Source organism: Tachypleus tridentatus, chromosome 6, assembly GCF_004210375.1.
Source record: "Tachypleus tridentatus isolate NWPU-2018 chromosome 6, ASM421037v1, whole genome shotgun sequence".
NCBI lineage: Eukaryota > Metazoa > Arthropoda > Merostomata > Xiphosura > Limulidae > Tachypleus > Tachypleus tridentatus.
In genome coordinates, this window is record NC_134830.1 from 30816412 (window position 1) to 30833125 (window position 16714).

General features: G+C 30.0%; 1 protein-coding gene across 6 annotated transcripts in view; it reads right to left on the reverse strand.

Moving 5' to 3' along the window:
* Positions 1 to 16714, reverse strand: part of LOC143252179 (fat-like cadherin-related tumor suppressor homolog) — a 228995-nt gene that overhangs the window by 23325 nt on the left and 188956 nt on the right. For all 6 annotated transcript variants that reach the window (XM_076503925.1, XM_076503927.1, XM_076503924.1 and 3 more), the window contains 7 exons: positions 14537 to 15591; positions 12305 to 12458; positions 11244 to 11483; positions 6667 to 7053; positions 3289 to 3503; positions 2656 to 2793; positions 1368 to 1511 (listed from right to left, as the gene is read on the reverse strand). In XM_076503925.1, coding sequence (XP_076360040.1) covers positions 1368 to 1511; positions 2656 to 2793; positions 3289 to 3503; positions 6667 to 7053; positions 11244 to 11483; positions 12305 to 12458; positions 14537 to 15591 — 2333 coding nt within the window. The remainder of the gene's footprint in view (positions 1 to 1367; positions 1512 to 2655; positions 2794 to 3288; positions 3504 to 6666; positions 7054 to 11243; positions 11484 to 12304; positions 12459 to 14536; positions 15592 to 16714) is intronic.

Genomic DNA, 16714 nt, shown 5'->3' on the forward strand with positions numbered 1-16714 from the left:
TTATAATTTAAAAAGGAATAAACAAACACAACAGTGTTTGCAGAAATAAATAAAAAGTAAAAAAAAATTGTATTGAAGTATTAAGTTCCATAAATGGCTAGAGATATAATATAATTCTACTTCAGAATAACTTACAAATATTACTATTGTATAATAAATAGTAAAGTTGTCGATAAAAATTGATGCACAAATACAAAAAAATTAAAGAGGGCAAAAATTAAATGTCTAAACACAAGCACTGCCAAACAAGAACTGATAGTCAGGTAGAATAGCATAGAGGGAGTAACATTGATGTGTAGCATTAATATTGGTGGAGGTTTGTTACATGATAATTTGCATCCAAAAAATGGTTAAATTATGTGAATTATCTTGTTGGAAAATAAATGTATAATATGAAAGCTCATACAATACCCATTTAATGATATCCAGTAGTCAAAATGTAAGTCTGTTATGACAACAGCAGTCATCAGTTAATTTTATTGCATTAACAAAACAATATGTTCATCTAAGCCTCACATGTGCAAGAAAAGAAAGACAGTATTAATACTTCACTAAACCCAGACTTATGATTGGTACTCCATTTTATATATATATATGCATGTGTGTGTGTGTGTGTGTGTGTGTGTGTGCATGTAACATCCTATACATTATGCTTTTTATGTCTGATTTCTTATCACTTTTAGTAGTACCAACCAGGAAAATCAAACTTTATTGTAATAATCATGTTTTTGTCACTTAAGAAATAATATGATTGAAACATGTTAAATTTCTTTACTTACTAATATGTCCAGTTTATCAAGGTGGTTAAAAAAATGCAGTAATAAAAGAACATGCAAAAGAATTGGTTTTCTGTAACACTTTCAGTGATTTATGCAAGGTATAAAACTTGTGTTGTTAGAGAAAAACAAAAAAGACATACTGTACGTTACAAAGATACTGTATGAAAATCATAACTTAAAGAGGCTAAAATGCATTTCTATATCTTAGTATATAAAAAATGCACTAATGTTGGTAATATATATACTTAACTTTCACACAAACCAAACACTCTTCTACTATTAGTATAATTTTAAGAACAATTTTCAAATATTATTTCATTTTTTTGCATGTTTGCATTACACACTTGAATTCTTTCCTTTGTTAATGTGGCTACACATGCTTGCACACACTTTATACAGATTAAAGAAAAATAATGAAAGTTAAATGGCTGACCCCAGAAATGCTTTTTTTAAATTTCAAAAACACCTTAAAAAATCAGTTACAGTCCATTCAATCTTAAAAATAGTTACGTTGTTTTGTCATACCTATAAAACTATTTTTTACAGATGGTCTAGAATAAAAAAATAATGATTGCTAAAATTTCATACCTGCACAATGGCTGTATAATTTGCTTGTGAAAACATAGGAGGATTATCATTGACATCAGAGACCTCAATGTTAACCAGGACAACAGAGGATAATGAAGGAGTCCCACTGTCCTTACATTCAACTTCCAAAACATAAGTTGAAATCTAGGGTGATAGAGAAAAATGAGGAAATATAGATAAACACATTTTTTAAAGAAGAAACTGCAAATATTAACCCATTGACTGTGACTAGCCTAATTATTAAGTGTACCAGCCATGTACTGTATGTGGCACACTCACATTCAACAGCCAAAGGCAGGCTGTACCTTATATGGCAAATCAGCAGTCAATGGGTTAAATCATAAATGAAAAATAATTACAAACAACAAAAGTCAAAGATTGTTTATTTTGATGTTTTGCACAATGGGCTATATGGGCTTGACCCACCACATGTATCAAAACTTGGTTTCTAGAATTGCAAGTCCATAGACATGAACTTATCACTAGGAGACAGAAGTCAAAAACGGAAATGTCCAGTATAAGAACAAATTATAACTTAATTATAACACAGAATAAGAATAAAAAAAAACACATGTGGAGACTCAGAACAGAAAAATAATATCTTAACTAGAAGTGTATAATAGAAAAATGATAGGTTAAGAAGATGTCTAGAATAATAGAATGAGACATTAAATAGACATCTAGAATAAGACATTTTATGTTAATTCACTCTCTCCAACCTTTGATTTTGATGTGTCAATGTATGCATGTCACAACCTTTAACAGTGTTGCATTCAAAACTTAAATAACTATTGCCAATGTATATCAAAACACTGCAATAAAACATAGTGCATAATTCAACTTTTTAAATTATCACAGCTTTAATTACTTAATTTCAAAACAAATATTTAAAATCATCTCAATATTCATTATTCTCCTGTCATATGATATGATATTATCAATATCACAGTTAGTTCACCTAATTAATGCTGGTGATTACTTGTCCATTTCACATACAACTGAATAAATTCACCCAGTTCTTTATTCTGAGTGTTACAGCAGGCAAAAGCAAAATCACTTAGTATAATGAAATGTGTAAAATAGAGAGTTCATAATAAATCTGAAGTAGAATAATGAAATATTTAGCAGACATTTAATAAAGTATTTTTGATTGGTAACCACCAAACTCAAAATACATAAAACCCATTAAATTTTCGATTTATGTCTACAAAATAGAAGCATGTATAACAAGGATGATTTTGAAAGGATAAAAAGTGTACTTATATTTGATAATTTTTATATTTTTTACCATTTCTCTGTCCAACAGAGAAGCCACTATGATGTAGCCATTCTCTTTGTCAATTACAAATTGTCCATGCTTGTCACCACCAATGATCGAATAGGACAATCGTGAATTTGGAGAACTGTCAATATCACTTGCTTTCACCTGAGGGTAAAAAAAGGGGAAAAAATGTAAAAATATCAAGATTTTAAGTAAAAACACAAAAGATTTAGCAAAAAACTTACTGGTGCGCATATAATGAGTTCTTAATAGATCTTACTGGCTATTTGCCAGAAATTTTTTGATAACCAAACTTACAATATCATAATTATGCCAAATCAAACAGACAAGGGAATAATGAAGTTTGAAAAAAGTGAAATAACAACAATAAAGACTCTATTGTTAGTTTGAAACATGATCCTGCAATTGTTTGTCTTTAATTCAGGAGAAAAGATGTTTTATGTGTGTTATTCAGGGTTAAGATGTTTATTTATATAAAATAATATTCTTCTTAATGTGTCATAGTACATGTATAAAATGAACCAGGGTTGTTCATTTTTTTATATTGGGTTTTGATATGATATAAAAGATTTTATGTTAATTAAATTATATATCTTGCAAGAAATTTAAAAGGTTTTATTTTTAAACTAATGAACACACCTGTATAATTTTATCACCTGGAGATGCATCTTCTCTCATAACAGCTCGGTAAGAAGGCTGGTTAAAAGCAGGGGGATTGTCATTAGCATCAATAACAGATATGTTAATAGTGGCATGATTATTAAGTGGTGGTGTTCCACCATCCTTGGCTTCAATGGTCAGGAAATATTCTTTGACTTCTTCATAATCTAATAGTTTTGCCACTGAGATGACTCCTAGAAAATCATTTTAAGTGAAAAAACACTATATACAAATTTAAAACAGTAATTATAATAAATATTACAACATATGATTCTTATAGTTCTTGCAATATTTTAATTATATATCCTTTTGTCTTTGTAGAAACAACAGAGAAAAGAAATCTAAAATATATTGCTTCAGATGTCTAAATACATGCTGAAAACTAAAAATCATTATCACAATAAGTACAATCACAAATTTCAGATAAATAAAACATTAAAAGTTTTCTTTACCTCAAATTTACAAAATGCCTATTTGTATGTTTAGTTTGTTGTTTAGCACAAAGTTACACAACAGGCTATGTGTACATGGGTATCAAAACTTGGTTTTTAGTATCATAAGCCGTCAGACCTACCTCTGGGCCACAGAGGGCTTATTGAACCCAGCAAAGGCTTGAACTTAATTTAATGCTACCATTGATTGTTCCTGCAGTGTACAGTGTTTGTAACTCATCCTTTCTAGAGATTCTCTTTTTAATCAAAGTTATATGCTAAAAGAAATTTTTATTAAATTCAAGATGTTACCTTAATTAAAAGAAACAGAACTACCATCCTCCATGAACAATGCAATGTTCATATATCATTACTACAAATCACAATAATGATAATTAGGAAGAGACCATACAGTAATTTTTGTGATACTTATCTATTTTTGATACAATTGTTAATACTCATATATCAAATTAAGTGTCATAAAACATAATATCAACCAATAACACGTCTCAACCATAAAGCTACTGCTCACAAAAGAAGAGATATCATGTGACTAATTTTTTCAGATCCTTGTCATATTTAAATTTCTTAGTAAATTAGTTGTGATCTAAGTTTTTCATATTTATATTCCTATTATACATTTACTTTTTCTTCCCTCTAAGCATTTTCACAATAAAAAATAAATTTAATATTTCAACTATTCATCAGTTGAAATGAGAAATGTTGAGCATTTATACAAAGAAAGAACTATGTACAGTATGAGATTCTGCATAGAGCTACTAAATGGAAGTTCTGAAAAGAATTGGGAAAAAAAAAAACATTTATAGGAAACACATTTAAGCAATCATAAGACATTTCCAACATTAATACAATAAAGAAAAATATCTTTGAAGAGATTTGAATCTTTCTTATGTTAATTGTTACTTTCTTAGCATATCTTTTTTGAGTTACAGAAGAATTTGCTTGCATTTTACAGGCACACCCCTTATTCAGGGTTATTATCTAATAATGCCATATATACTTTATATACGGTTCAGTGGAAACTGGGCGATAGCCAACTTGGTGACAGGACAATTCGGCAACTCAAGATTGAGAAACAGTAAATTATGTCGAAAGTTGTTGAAATACAACTCATTTGTTATTATATTTATGTTTACTTATGGGAATGCATGCATGTTTACATGTACTACATATATGAGTAATTTGTTGCATTTTGAATAGATAAATACAAAATACAGTTATTTCATACAGACAAAACACTATTATGCCAACAGAACAAAATTATACCCCATGTTCCTTATATATAAAGAAATATATATACAATATAGAGTAAAATCTGAGCATTGCCCTAGAATTCTTGATAGCATGTAACCTCAATTCCATATTCAATCATTTCTTGTCACAGCCTTTTTGCACAAGTTTTGCCAGATGTTTTGCTCTCCGGTATTTTTCTAGCAGCTTCAATGTCATGCTTCATTTAGCAATGGAAACACTGACATTTTTTTCTCTTGTTCACCATTTTCTTAAATTTGTTATGGCATCCCTCTACAACATTATTAGTCCTAATAATGGTTTATACAGTAGGAAAAGTTACAGTTTTTTCAAAATGTTGAGCTAATTATGTTACTTTGATAGCCATAAGCACTTGCTTAGAATAGTATCAGCAATTCTACTGGTACGTTTGAAATATTTGTATGTCAATGAGCCTATTGGTAAGTGATAATATTGTCAGTAAATGGGCTGTCAATGAGTTGTCTATTGACTTGTAATACTCTCGGATTGAGTGTCACCAAGTTGTCCTGTTGAGCTGTTGGCTATCGCCAAGTGATCCTGAACCTTTATATATATAGTAAAATTTCATAAAAACATATGTGCAATAATAAAAAATAAATTCTGATTAATGAATTAGCACATGGAATCATCCACAAAAGTTGTAATGTTTTCAGATGAGACTCAAAACTAGAGTGCTTTCAAATACTTGATTGTTCATCCTAAAGAGAATAAAGGGTTATGTTTAATGAGTGTAATGAAATATATAGTCACAGATGTCAGTGTCAAGTGAATTGGATGTTCAATACGAGTTGAATTGCAAAACTAGCTAATCATATCCTAGAATTATTTGTGTCAGATTTAGTTTGTGTCAAAGAAGTGTATAAAGTACATAAAAGACTTAAGTTGGATAACAGTTATAAGAACTGTAAACTGGATTTTACAAATAAAAAATACACAGACAATAAAAAATACAATAATAGCAAAAGGTGTTGAGAAATGGAGGAAATAATAATATGACAATATATACATATATATAAAATCATACCTATATGAAGACATTTATGATTTGTGATGACAAGAAATCCACTTGAAGTAAAAATGTATTCTCAAGATGGCTGGTATGGGTATTAAAACTTTAATTAAAATAAAGTACAGTTGCAAATTCACTTTGTTAACATGAAGATGCTTTATGGAGGTCAAAACATTATTTGCTACTTCATTTTAATTAAAGTTTTAATACCCATACCAGCCATCTTGAGAATACATAAAGAAATTTATGCCACATTATTATTTTCTCTATTTTCCACCACCTTTTGTTGTTCTTTTATATTCACTGTTTATTCCATTTTTTATTTTATCTTTATATAAATTAGTTAACAATTAATATAACTATTATTCCATTTAATTTTTTTTATGTACTTTATACACCACTTTAGATAATGAAATAAACCTGGCACAAACAACTGTAGGATATGACAGTTCTCAAGGTCAACTCATGTTAAACATTTGGTTTATGTTACATCAACAGCCATGCCTACGTATTTCATTACACCTGTTACATAATCCTGTATTCTCCTGATGAAGAACAGTAAACTATTCAAAAGCACTCAAATCTTGGGTCTCGTTTTGAAAACAGTAAAGAGTAAAGTTATACCTGATTTTGGATGAATGATAAAAGCACTGAAATCATTTCCACTGACAACAGAATATGTGATTTCTGCATTCACTCCAGTATCTTTACTTGTAGCAAGGACATGAATAATTTCTGTACCAACTTCATCTCTTTCAGAGATATTAGCATGATAGAACTTTTGGGCAAATTCTGGTGGATTATCATTTATATCTTGTACTCTGATTAGAATAGTAGCAACAGAAGAGAGTTGAGGAGTTCCATAGTCACTAGCTTGAACTGTCAAGTTGTAAAATGCTATCTGTTCACGATCCAAGGGTTTGTGAAGGCGAACAATTCCTGTCTGATTATCAATGGTGAAGTTACCATTGGCAGAATCAACAAAGGAATAACTTATCTTACGGTTTATTCCTGGAAATTAAATAAAACATTACATATTACATTTCAAATTTCTTCACAACATCATGACACTAACAAACATCAAACAACATTATAAAAAAAAAATTCATATGTAAACTTGCTTCACATAATATAAAATGGTATTGAATCTATAACAAGGAACATATTTTACAAATGATAAAAAAGATACAAGAATTCTTTAATTATTATATGCTTTTTTTCTTTTTAGACATATTATGCATCATTTTGCAATAGGCTCTCAACTTTTTATAAGATTAACAGATGACTTGCAGCTAATTGAGAAACAAGAACTTGAGATTTTGCAAGGTAAACTAAAAATTAAATAGTATGAAATCTCTTACTGAATGTTTCAAAATTCATAAGAAAACTTACCAAGCAAGTAATCAGTGATGTCGAGAAACCCACTTGTTGAGAAATATATATGCAAAAATGGCTCGTTTGAGTTGAGAAAATATTTTACATAGATGTGTAAAATTGTGTGTTTTTTTTCAGTGTATTTGTACTTACCTGTTACCATTATGTCTGAACTAGCAGACCATACACCACTATTAACAGTACACGCTCACACGATCGTTAAGAAACTAAGAAATTTAAACCAACGAATTATTAATAGAAGAAATGACATTTATTTTATTCAACAATGTAGAAAGGAACAACTAACCCCTAATTTTGTAAAGGTAAAACTTTCAAAAAATTTTAATACATACACAAACATTATCCAAAATTTACAGAAAAAAACTACTGAAAGCCATGTTGAACACAAAATACAAAGAACTCCATGACTTACAAAAACAAAAAATGAACCTAGACCATCAACTGGCATGCTGCATTAAACCAGAGAATTACGGACTTATACAACGAAACATAAACCAAATCAATACTAAGAACGACAGAGACAAAAAGATCTGCCACAACAAAAAACTAGAAAAACTAAGATGCAAACAACAGAAAAGACACTAAAACGACAAACCGTTGACTAACCTCATAATTAACAGATCCGACCGACAATTAAACACAGACGAGATACATCTACTTAACAAAGGACTCAACTTCGTAATAGCACCTAGGTACATTCCAACCATAGAAATCAAAACATGTTTAGAAGACCTAGCCAGGAGACTTGTGATACTTTCTACAGAGAACAACAACAAGGAAATAACAAAACAACAACAGAAAGAAGACAACTAAGATAATTTTATTGACATCCAACAGCCAAACTTCCCAGGTAAAATTACAAATTTATATTTTCCAGAAACACCTAAAAACAACATCTTAAACGATATTTTCAAAGACTTTTCTCACAAAACCATCAACATAATTTCACAAAACAGAAATCTAAAAAACAACCTTACAAAAAGAGACATTAATTCCATTAAAAACCTAAAACAAGACAAAAACATAAAAATTCTAAAACCAGATAAAAGAAACGCTATAGTCATAATGAACACGAATGAATACATCCAAAAAATGAATAACATCCTATCAGACACGAACAAATTTAAACCAATACACACAAATCCAACAAAGACACACGAGACGCAACTGAACAAATTACTACTACAAATGAAAAAAGCCAACACAATTTCACAAACACTTTATTCCTACCTACGTAAAACCGACTCACGCACACCACAAATATACGGCATCCCCAAACTTCATAAACCAGATTGTCCATTACGACCGATAATGTCAACATATGAATCGTTTAATTACAATCTTTGAAAATACATAGCATGGGCATTCTCCAAATATGTAACATCAGCCAGCTCATTCATCAAAGACTCTTTTAATTTCAAGTCTAATCTAAATCAACTTAATCATAAAGCCTTAATGGCCAGTTTCTATGTTATATCCCTCTTTACAGAAGTTCCAACCACTGAAGCCTGCAAGATAGCCTTAGAACTCTATATCCGAGACCCTAACCCAACCATAGAAATTCCCAGTAACCAGTTAGCAACCCTAATAGAATTCACCACGATAAAGACAAACTTCATGTTCAACAACCAAAACTATATACAAACAAATGGCCTAAGCATGGGCAACCCAGTATCACCAGTTCTAGCCAATATTTTTATGACACAAGTTGAAACACAAGCAATTAACACAGCATTACATCCACCACTATACTGGTACAGATATGTAGATGACACGGTTGCAGGATTCAAATCTACAGAACACATACTTAAATTTTTCAATCACATTAACTCTATACATTCCAACATTAACTTCACATGTGAACAGGAAGAAAGCAATCAAATATCATTTCTTAACCTCAAAATTACAAGAACCGACACACAATTCAAAACAGAAATCCACCGAAAAATCACCCATACTGGACTATACATTCCTTGGGACTCAGCACATGAAACAAAACAAAAACTCAACATACTAAGAAACCAAATAAACACAGCCATAAAACTATGCTCACCAGATAAAATTAACGATGAATTAGACAAAATAAAACAATACTTCATCAACATCAATAAGTTTCTCCACAAACCGTAGAAAACATTATACGCAAACACCAAGACAGAAAGCAAAATCGACTAACTAAAGTAAATATATCTACGAATTAAAAAATCACAAAATCATATACTGCTGCATACCATATATTCCCGACATCAACAGAAAAATAACCAACATTTGGCAAAAATTAGTAACAAAATATGGCATTCCAGTTAATACCACATTTATTCAAAAACCAGGCACAAAACTGAGGTCTATACTATGTAAAAACTACACTGACAAACACCACACCAACATTATTTACAAAATACAATGTGATAACTGCCACGACTTCTATATTGAGAAACAAGTAGAAAAATGGAAACCAGATTCAAAGAACATAAAAAGTCACCTTCACACGTTTTCGAACACTGCAAGTCAAATAAACACAACATAACCATAGAAAACACTAATAAAGAAACAAACATAAACAAATGCAAAATTAAAGAAGCCTTACTTATACAACAACTTAAACCCAAAATAAACCAATATAAAGGAAAGCCTTTATACCTATATTAATATAATAAAATAAATAAAATTATATATTCAAACATCTAACACCACCCTCTACATTCCGACACTCAGTTACACAACCCCTTTCAAACATGTGGTCAGCTTCCGGTCAGTTACCTCTTTCTTTGTGTACCTGACGATGACCAAAGAAGGTCGAAACGTTGTTCGCTCTTCTATGTAAAATATTTTCTCAACCCAAACGAGCCGTTTTTGCATATATATTACCAAGCAAGAAATTAAAATAGGTTATTAATCTCAAACTAACTACAATATATTTATCTACTTTCTGTTTCACATCATCTAAGTAGGTTAAACCAAAAACAACATCTAAGAATCATTAACTGAGCAGTTAGCCTACAAAGTATATGAACACTGTAAACCTATCCACACTAACTACCCACTTTAAGCATGGATAAGTTACGTTTAATTGTGAGTCGTTAAATCAATACACTTTGGTTCTAAATCATCCTGCTAACACTCTATACCACTTACATAGTTGCACAGTCTAAACTGATTATATGTAAAGTTATTCTATTATGGATTACATTTTTCAAAATCATTGTTTAATTAATGTTTCTGTAAAAAAAAAAAATCTACAAAAAGAATGTCATATTGATTAACTTTGTAACATATTTAAAATAAAAAATGAGAAATAGTTAAATTAGAGAATAACAATTTTTGTTAAAAAATACATAGCATCATGTACACAATCCATAACAACGTTTGGTGTAAAACCAAACATCAGAAGATTAATACACTTAAAAGCAATTTCCAACAACCTGATTTATCACAGACTAATCACATAGCAACCAGAATTACAGGTTCTGTATCATTCAAACAGGAAAAAAATCCCCATTAAAACACTTAAATATTTTTGAATGTCTACATAAATTAAAACTTTAGTGAACAAGCATAAGATAGATGCTTAATTACTAATCTTTTTAAAGTTTGTAGTGCAGACTGGCAAGTAGTATTTATAGTTTAAAAAATCAGCCTAACATTCCAGAAAACAGAGTCGTTTTCATTTAAATCAACATTTTGCTATTACAGCTTCATTGGTGCAAAGACATAATGGCAAAACATTGGAGTAATCGTCATGTTTTTTTTTTAAGTGATTAATTACGAAAAACGCATTATACACAAAAAATTACTATCATTTTTACCCAAGTCTTTATCCATAGCATGTACTTTTGTGACTAATGTGCCAACTTTGGAATCTTCTGGGATTGTTACAGTGTAAACTTCTGCTGCAAAGTCTGGAGGGTTATCATTCACATCACTCAGGAAAATTTCAACTGCACTAGTGCATTCCCAATCTAACTTGTTTTTGTCTTGCACATGAGCCACAAGAAAGTATCGAGGTTGATGCTCTCTGTCAAGTGGCTTATTAGTTTTCAAAATACCTAATTAGAAAGACTGTTTGATTAATCAGCTTGCTAATTAAAATAGAAATTCATTATGAGATTCATCTGTTTCAAAGGTTTAGAAAAGCAAACCTTACTTGATATCAGTAAGTTATCTGAACTAAAAATAAATAAATAAATACACTACTTGTCCCACTTGAAATTAAACATAATGTGGAATAAAATGAGAAAATGTCATACTTAATATATTTTAAGCTGATAAACAGTCACTTCCTCTACTAATTTCTACTGTTTTGAGAGCTAAACACATTATTAGGAATACAAAAGTTTTCTTGAAGTGCAATTAATGTAGTTTGAAGAAATAATTTAAAACTTTCAGTTGCCACATGGTAACTCTAGCAAAGAGGTTTTCTGTTATCATTAAAACAATTTTGCTAAAATTTCTGTTTTTCAGAATAATAACTTAAACTCTGATATACCATTCCTTTCTTAATTGAGGGAGACATCTAACATGGAAATTTCAAAACCCATTTATATTTAAGACTGTACATACAACCTTCATTGTTTTGAGTTTTTGACAAAATAAACAATTAAGATAAATGTATTATTTGATAATCTACAATGGTAAAAATTACCAACAATTTGCTACACTCACTTGCTACATTTATTAAAATTTAAATTTTGTTACATTTATTCTGACATTCATAAATATTATGTTAAAAATACACTAAAAAGTAAACAAAATACAGTATAGATAAAATCATATTTTTTTTCTTTATCAATAAAAAAAATCATTTCAGAGAGTTATCTTTGTTTAAGTAATTCCTTTAGAATAATTTCTTTCAAAATTATTTCTTTACCAGATGTTGGGTCAATAGAAAAATCCTTGCTCCCTTTCCCAGTAAGGAAATAATATAGTTGAGAGTTTCTCTCTTCATCTTTATCTGTTGCTTTCACTGTCAAGATGTAGGTCTCAGGTTCAATGCTTTCTGATACCAGTTCTGTATACTTAGACTTAACACAAAAAATAAACCTTATTTTAAATTCTTTTTTTTATATTTTAGAAGTTATAGTCTTAGTAAAAAAATTTCTAAATGTTTTAGATTAAAATAAACTTAAATACCATCATGTAGAATGAAAATTATGTACATGTTTTAAAAAAATCAGTGACAAAATTTTATACCTAAAACGTCTTTCACACATTACGAGCTCTATATTATGGATAAGAAAAATGGAAAGTGTATAAGTAAAATCTATATATTAAGAAATACTACCTGTATATAAAACTCTTGCAAAACGACTGATTAATCTTTGGGATATAATTACAATAAACTAAATAAAATAATGAAATCATTTGAAATTAATATATAATATAGAGAGGAGTAGAACTAAACAGGTATTTCTTTGGAGACTGAAAAATTATACAGCCTAGTGACCCAAAAATGAATATATAAGCTGGCCAAGCTTTTACCTAACAAAGATTTTACTTTAGTGTATTTAGTTAGACTTTTCATTTACATAATAACATATGCACAAAATTTTTCAAATTGCAATTATGAAGTCTAGTTTCAAGTAAAAAATAAGAAACTTCAATCTGATGAGTTTTTATTTCTACCTTCTTGGGTATCTGTTTGCTAATAAATGACTTAATACAACTGTTAATAAAATAATAAGTTAAATGTGGCATTTCTTTACACAAGTAACCCGAAGTTGAATTCGATATCATACAGTATAAGGTACGACAACCATAGAAATCAAGTCACTGAATAAGTAGCTTAAAAAATGAAGATTCAAAATATCCCCAAAGCTAAATGTCATAACAATGGATGTACATCAGTGGCATACCTATTGGAAGGTGGTTGCAATGTTAGTAATGAGCTACCTAGAAGAGATGCAGCTAAAGACTAAATACAGTTTACTGAGTACCATAATAACTGAAAATATGAATATAACAATGCAATGTAAAATAAACAAATGGAAACTCTAGAAAAGTTTTTATCTGAGGAATTGACTGTTAGAAAGTCAAGCATGAATGTGGAAACAAAACAGTGAAGCAAAAACGGGTGATATTGTGAAAAACAATGGTATTATGAATAAGAGTACCACAGGATCCTGGTTTATCATGCAATGACAAATGGAGAATGATGTTTAAATGTCCCTAGCTTTGAATTTCAAAGGGAAAATTATGCAAAAATATTGCCCTGCTGAATATGAGGTATGCATGAAAAGAAAGTGCTTGTAATTTAAATGTTACAAAATAACAACTCAAAGGACTCAATGTTAATTTAACCAAAGATTTATAGAATGAGCTAATATAGAAACTTTAGTAAAGTAGCAAAAAGAAGGAAATACCACTTGATAGTCTGAAAAATAACTAGTAACATTACAGTTAAAGCTAGAGATGAATCTGCTAAACATTGATTACTCAGTTTTTCATGTTCCAGACTAAACTCCTTATATCTGCTACTATAATACTGAGTATAAATATAGCACTAAGGCCAAAACAGTTTTCTTGTTGATCCCATTGATTCAAACTTATAATGGATGCTGTATTAACATTCTAAAGTTTGTGAAAAAGATTCAGCATAGAGTATATTATACATATTAGCAGTGTACAAAGGTAAGTACTTCTATCATTTCATTTTGCTTGTGATAGAGAAATTAAATTTATAACGAATTATAAAATTGAAGCTTCAATCAAACCTAAGTCTGAAATTGTTTTAAATATCATAAAATGCCATAATAAAGTAAAATGTGAAAACGTGACTGAATGTGGTTTAGCAAGCATAACACAGGTTATTGTTTTTCATTAAGGAAGTATGATAATTCTGGTACAGGACATAACATACATAAAAAGGGAATGAAGTTTGTAGATCATACAAATGATGTTTATGTAAAATCAGGATAACAGTTATGGTAGATAGATGTAAGGTGTCATTTTAATATCTAAAATAACTCATAATAAAATGAATATCTTTCACTTCTTTTCCAACAGTAAATGTACTGGAATAAATAAAAGCATTCATACTAGTTCTGCATATCATAGCTAACTAAATCAAACAAATTTCTTACATACTTTCATTAATACTTACTGTATGACAAACAGGGGGATTATCGTTGGCATCTAAAACCTCAACAGCAACAGCAGAAGTTGACACGAATCTTCCATCAGTAACAGTGACTGTTAACTTGTAGTTTGGTGTTTGTTCTCTGTCCAGAGGTTTGTTCACGTATATTTCACCAACCATACTGACTTGAAAGCAATTCTGTGGATTACCACTGGTGATATAAAACTGAAGGTCATCACTGTCTGGATCATCGACTTCTAATACAATTATAATAGTCCCTGCCAATGCATCTTCAAAGATGGAGCTTTCATAGTAGCTACGTTTAAACACTGGTGGGTTATCGTTGTAGTCTTTAACATCAATATAAACCATCGTCTGTGAAGACAGCTGTGGAGAACCATTGTCATGTACAACCACAGAAAAGTTGTACCATGGCACACTTTCATAATCCAGGGGTGCTTTAGTGGTAATCCAGCCCTCATTAGGATCCAAGTCAAAAAACTTAGTAATATCCTCAGTATTAGTACCAAATGAAAATACGATTTCAGCACTGTCAGATATATCAAGGTCATAAGCTACCACTCTAGTCACAGTATACCCTTTTTCAACATTCTCTGCAGCCATTACGTGGTAAGGACTTGACTCAAACACTGGATTGTTATCATTTTCATCCATCAAAATAATACTCACATCAGTATATGATGCCAGCTGGGGCTGAGATTTAGATTCCACTCGAATAGTTAGATTATAAGTGTCTCTATCTTCTCTGTCTAAACTTGCAACCTGCATAATATGACCTTGGTTGTCAATACTAAAACTTGATAAGTAGAGATGAGCATCTGACTCTTCATTTGTTGGTGCAAAAGAATAAGTAACCTCTTCAGGATAAGCAATACTTAGTGTTGCAATTATTTTACCAATTTCTGATTTCTCATTTAGGAAAAATTCATAGTTAAGTTCCTCAAATTGTGGAGCTTCTTGACTTGGACTTTTAATGTGAATACTAACTGGAACTTCAGTCTGTTGTTGTGGAGAACCTCTATCTTGGGCTTGGACAAAAAACTGATATACCCTGTTTTCTGTAATATTAAATAAAACAAAACGTTCATAGAGCTGAATTTTTTCTCTGAACCTCACACTAATTCAAAGAAGTTTATTTATAATTTATACTTAAAAAAACAGGACTTTATGATCAATTGTATAAAATATGCACCTTTTTCAAAGGACTATTGTATAGAGGCTCTTCTGAACAAGCCAAAAATACTTCAAGTTGTACAATCACCATTCATAAAAATAGAGACAAATATTTTCTCATTTCATCCTGAATATAGATCCATATTATTCTTAACATAGAAACATGATTGTAAATTTAAAAAAAAACAACAACAACATTAACCTCCAAACACAAGCATACAATTTAACAAATTAATTTAATTAATGAAACTGAAGAGAATTTTTAGCATTGACATGATAAAAGTTGCTTCATTGAACTTTCTTTTAACAAATAAATGTTATTTTTATGGCTATTCAAAGAAATTCCCCCAAAAAATTAGCTGTCTAATAACTCTTTGTGACAAGACCAATCTAACTTCTTGTACAATTCTCTGAGGTTTTTGCTAATTGGAAAGGAGTATTTCAACACATCTTTACTAAAACTGAAGATGTGCTATACTCTCAAGTCTTTTAGAAATTTACTAAAAAGACTATCTTTGTCATCTTACGAATGTAGTTTTTTCACATTTACTATTATAAAATTTTGTCAAGACAAAATAAGGAACCAAGTATAGCCATATGTTTTTCACCCATCACTGAGCTAGACTGAACTGAAAATATCTATACCTTGTCAGTAATTCTGGACAAAGCAAATAAACCTAAGCTACCAGGTTTCTTTGTAATGGAGAATCTACATTGATATAGTTTAATCTTGGTGAATAAAAGAAAACTTGCACACCATACCTTTGTCCTTATCACATACTTATTTCTAGTTAAATCAAACTCTTGAAAATGTTAAAAATGTTATTGAATATTCATTAAAATAAATCCTGAAAAAATTGTTAAAAAACAGGAAATCAAACTAATAATTTGGGAAAAAGTATTGTTACAAAAGATGCATAGTAATTGTTTGTTTGTTTTTTGAATTTCGCACAAAGCTACTCGAGGGCTATCTGTGCTAGCCGTCCCTAATTTTGCAGTGTAAGACTA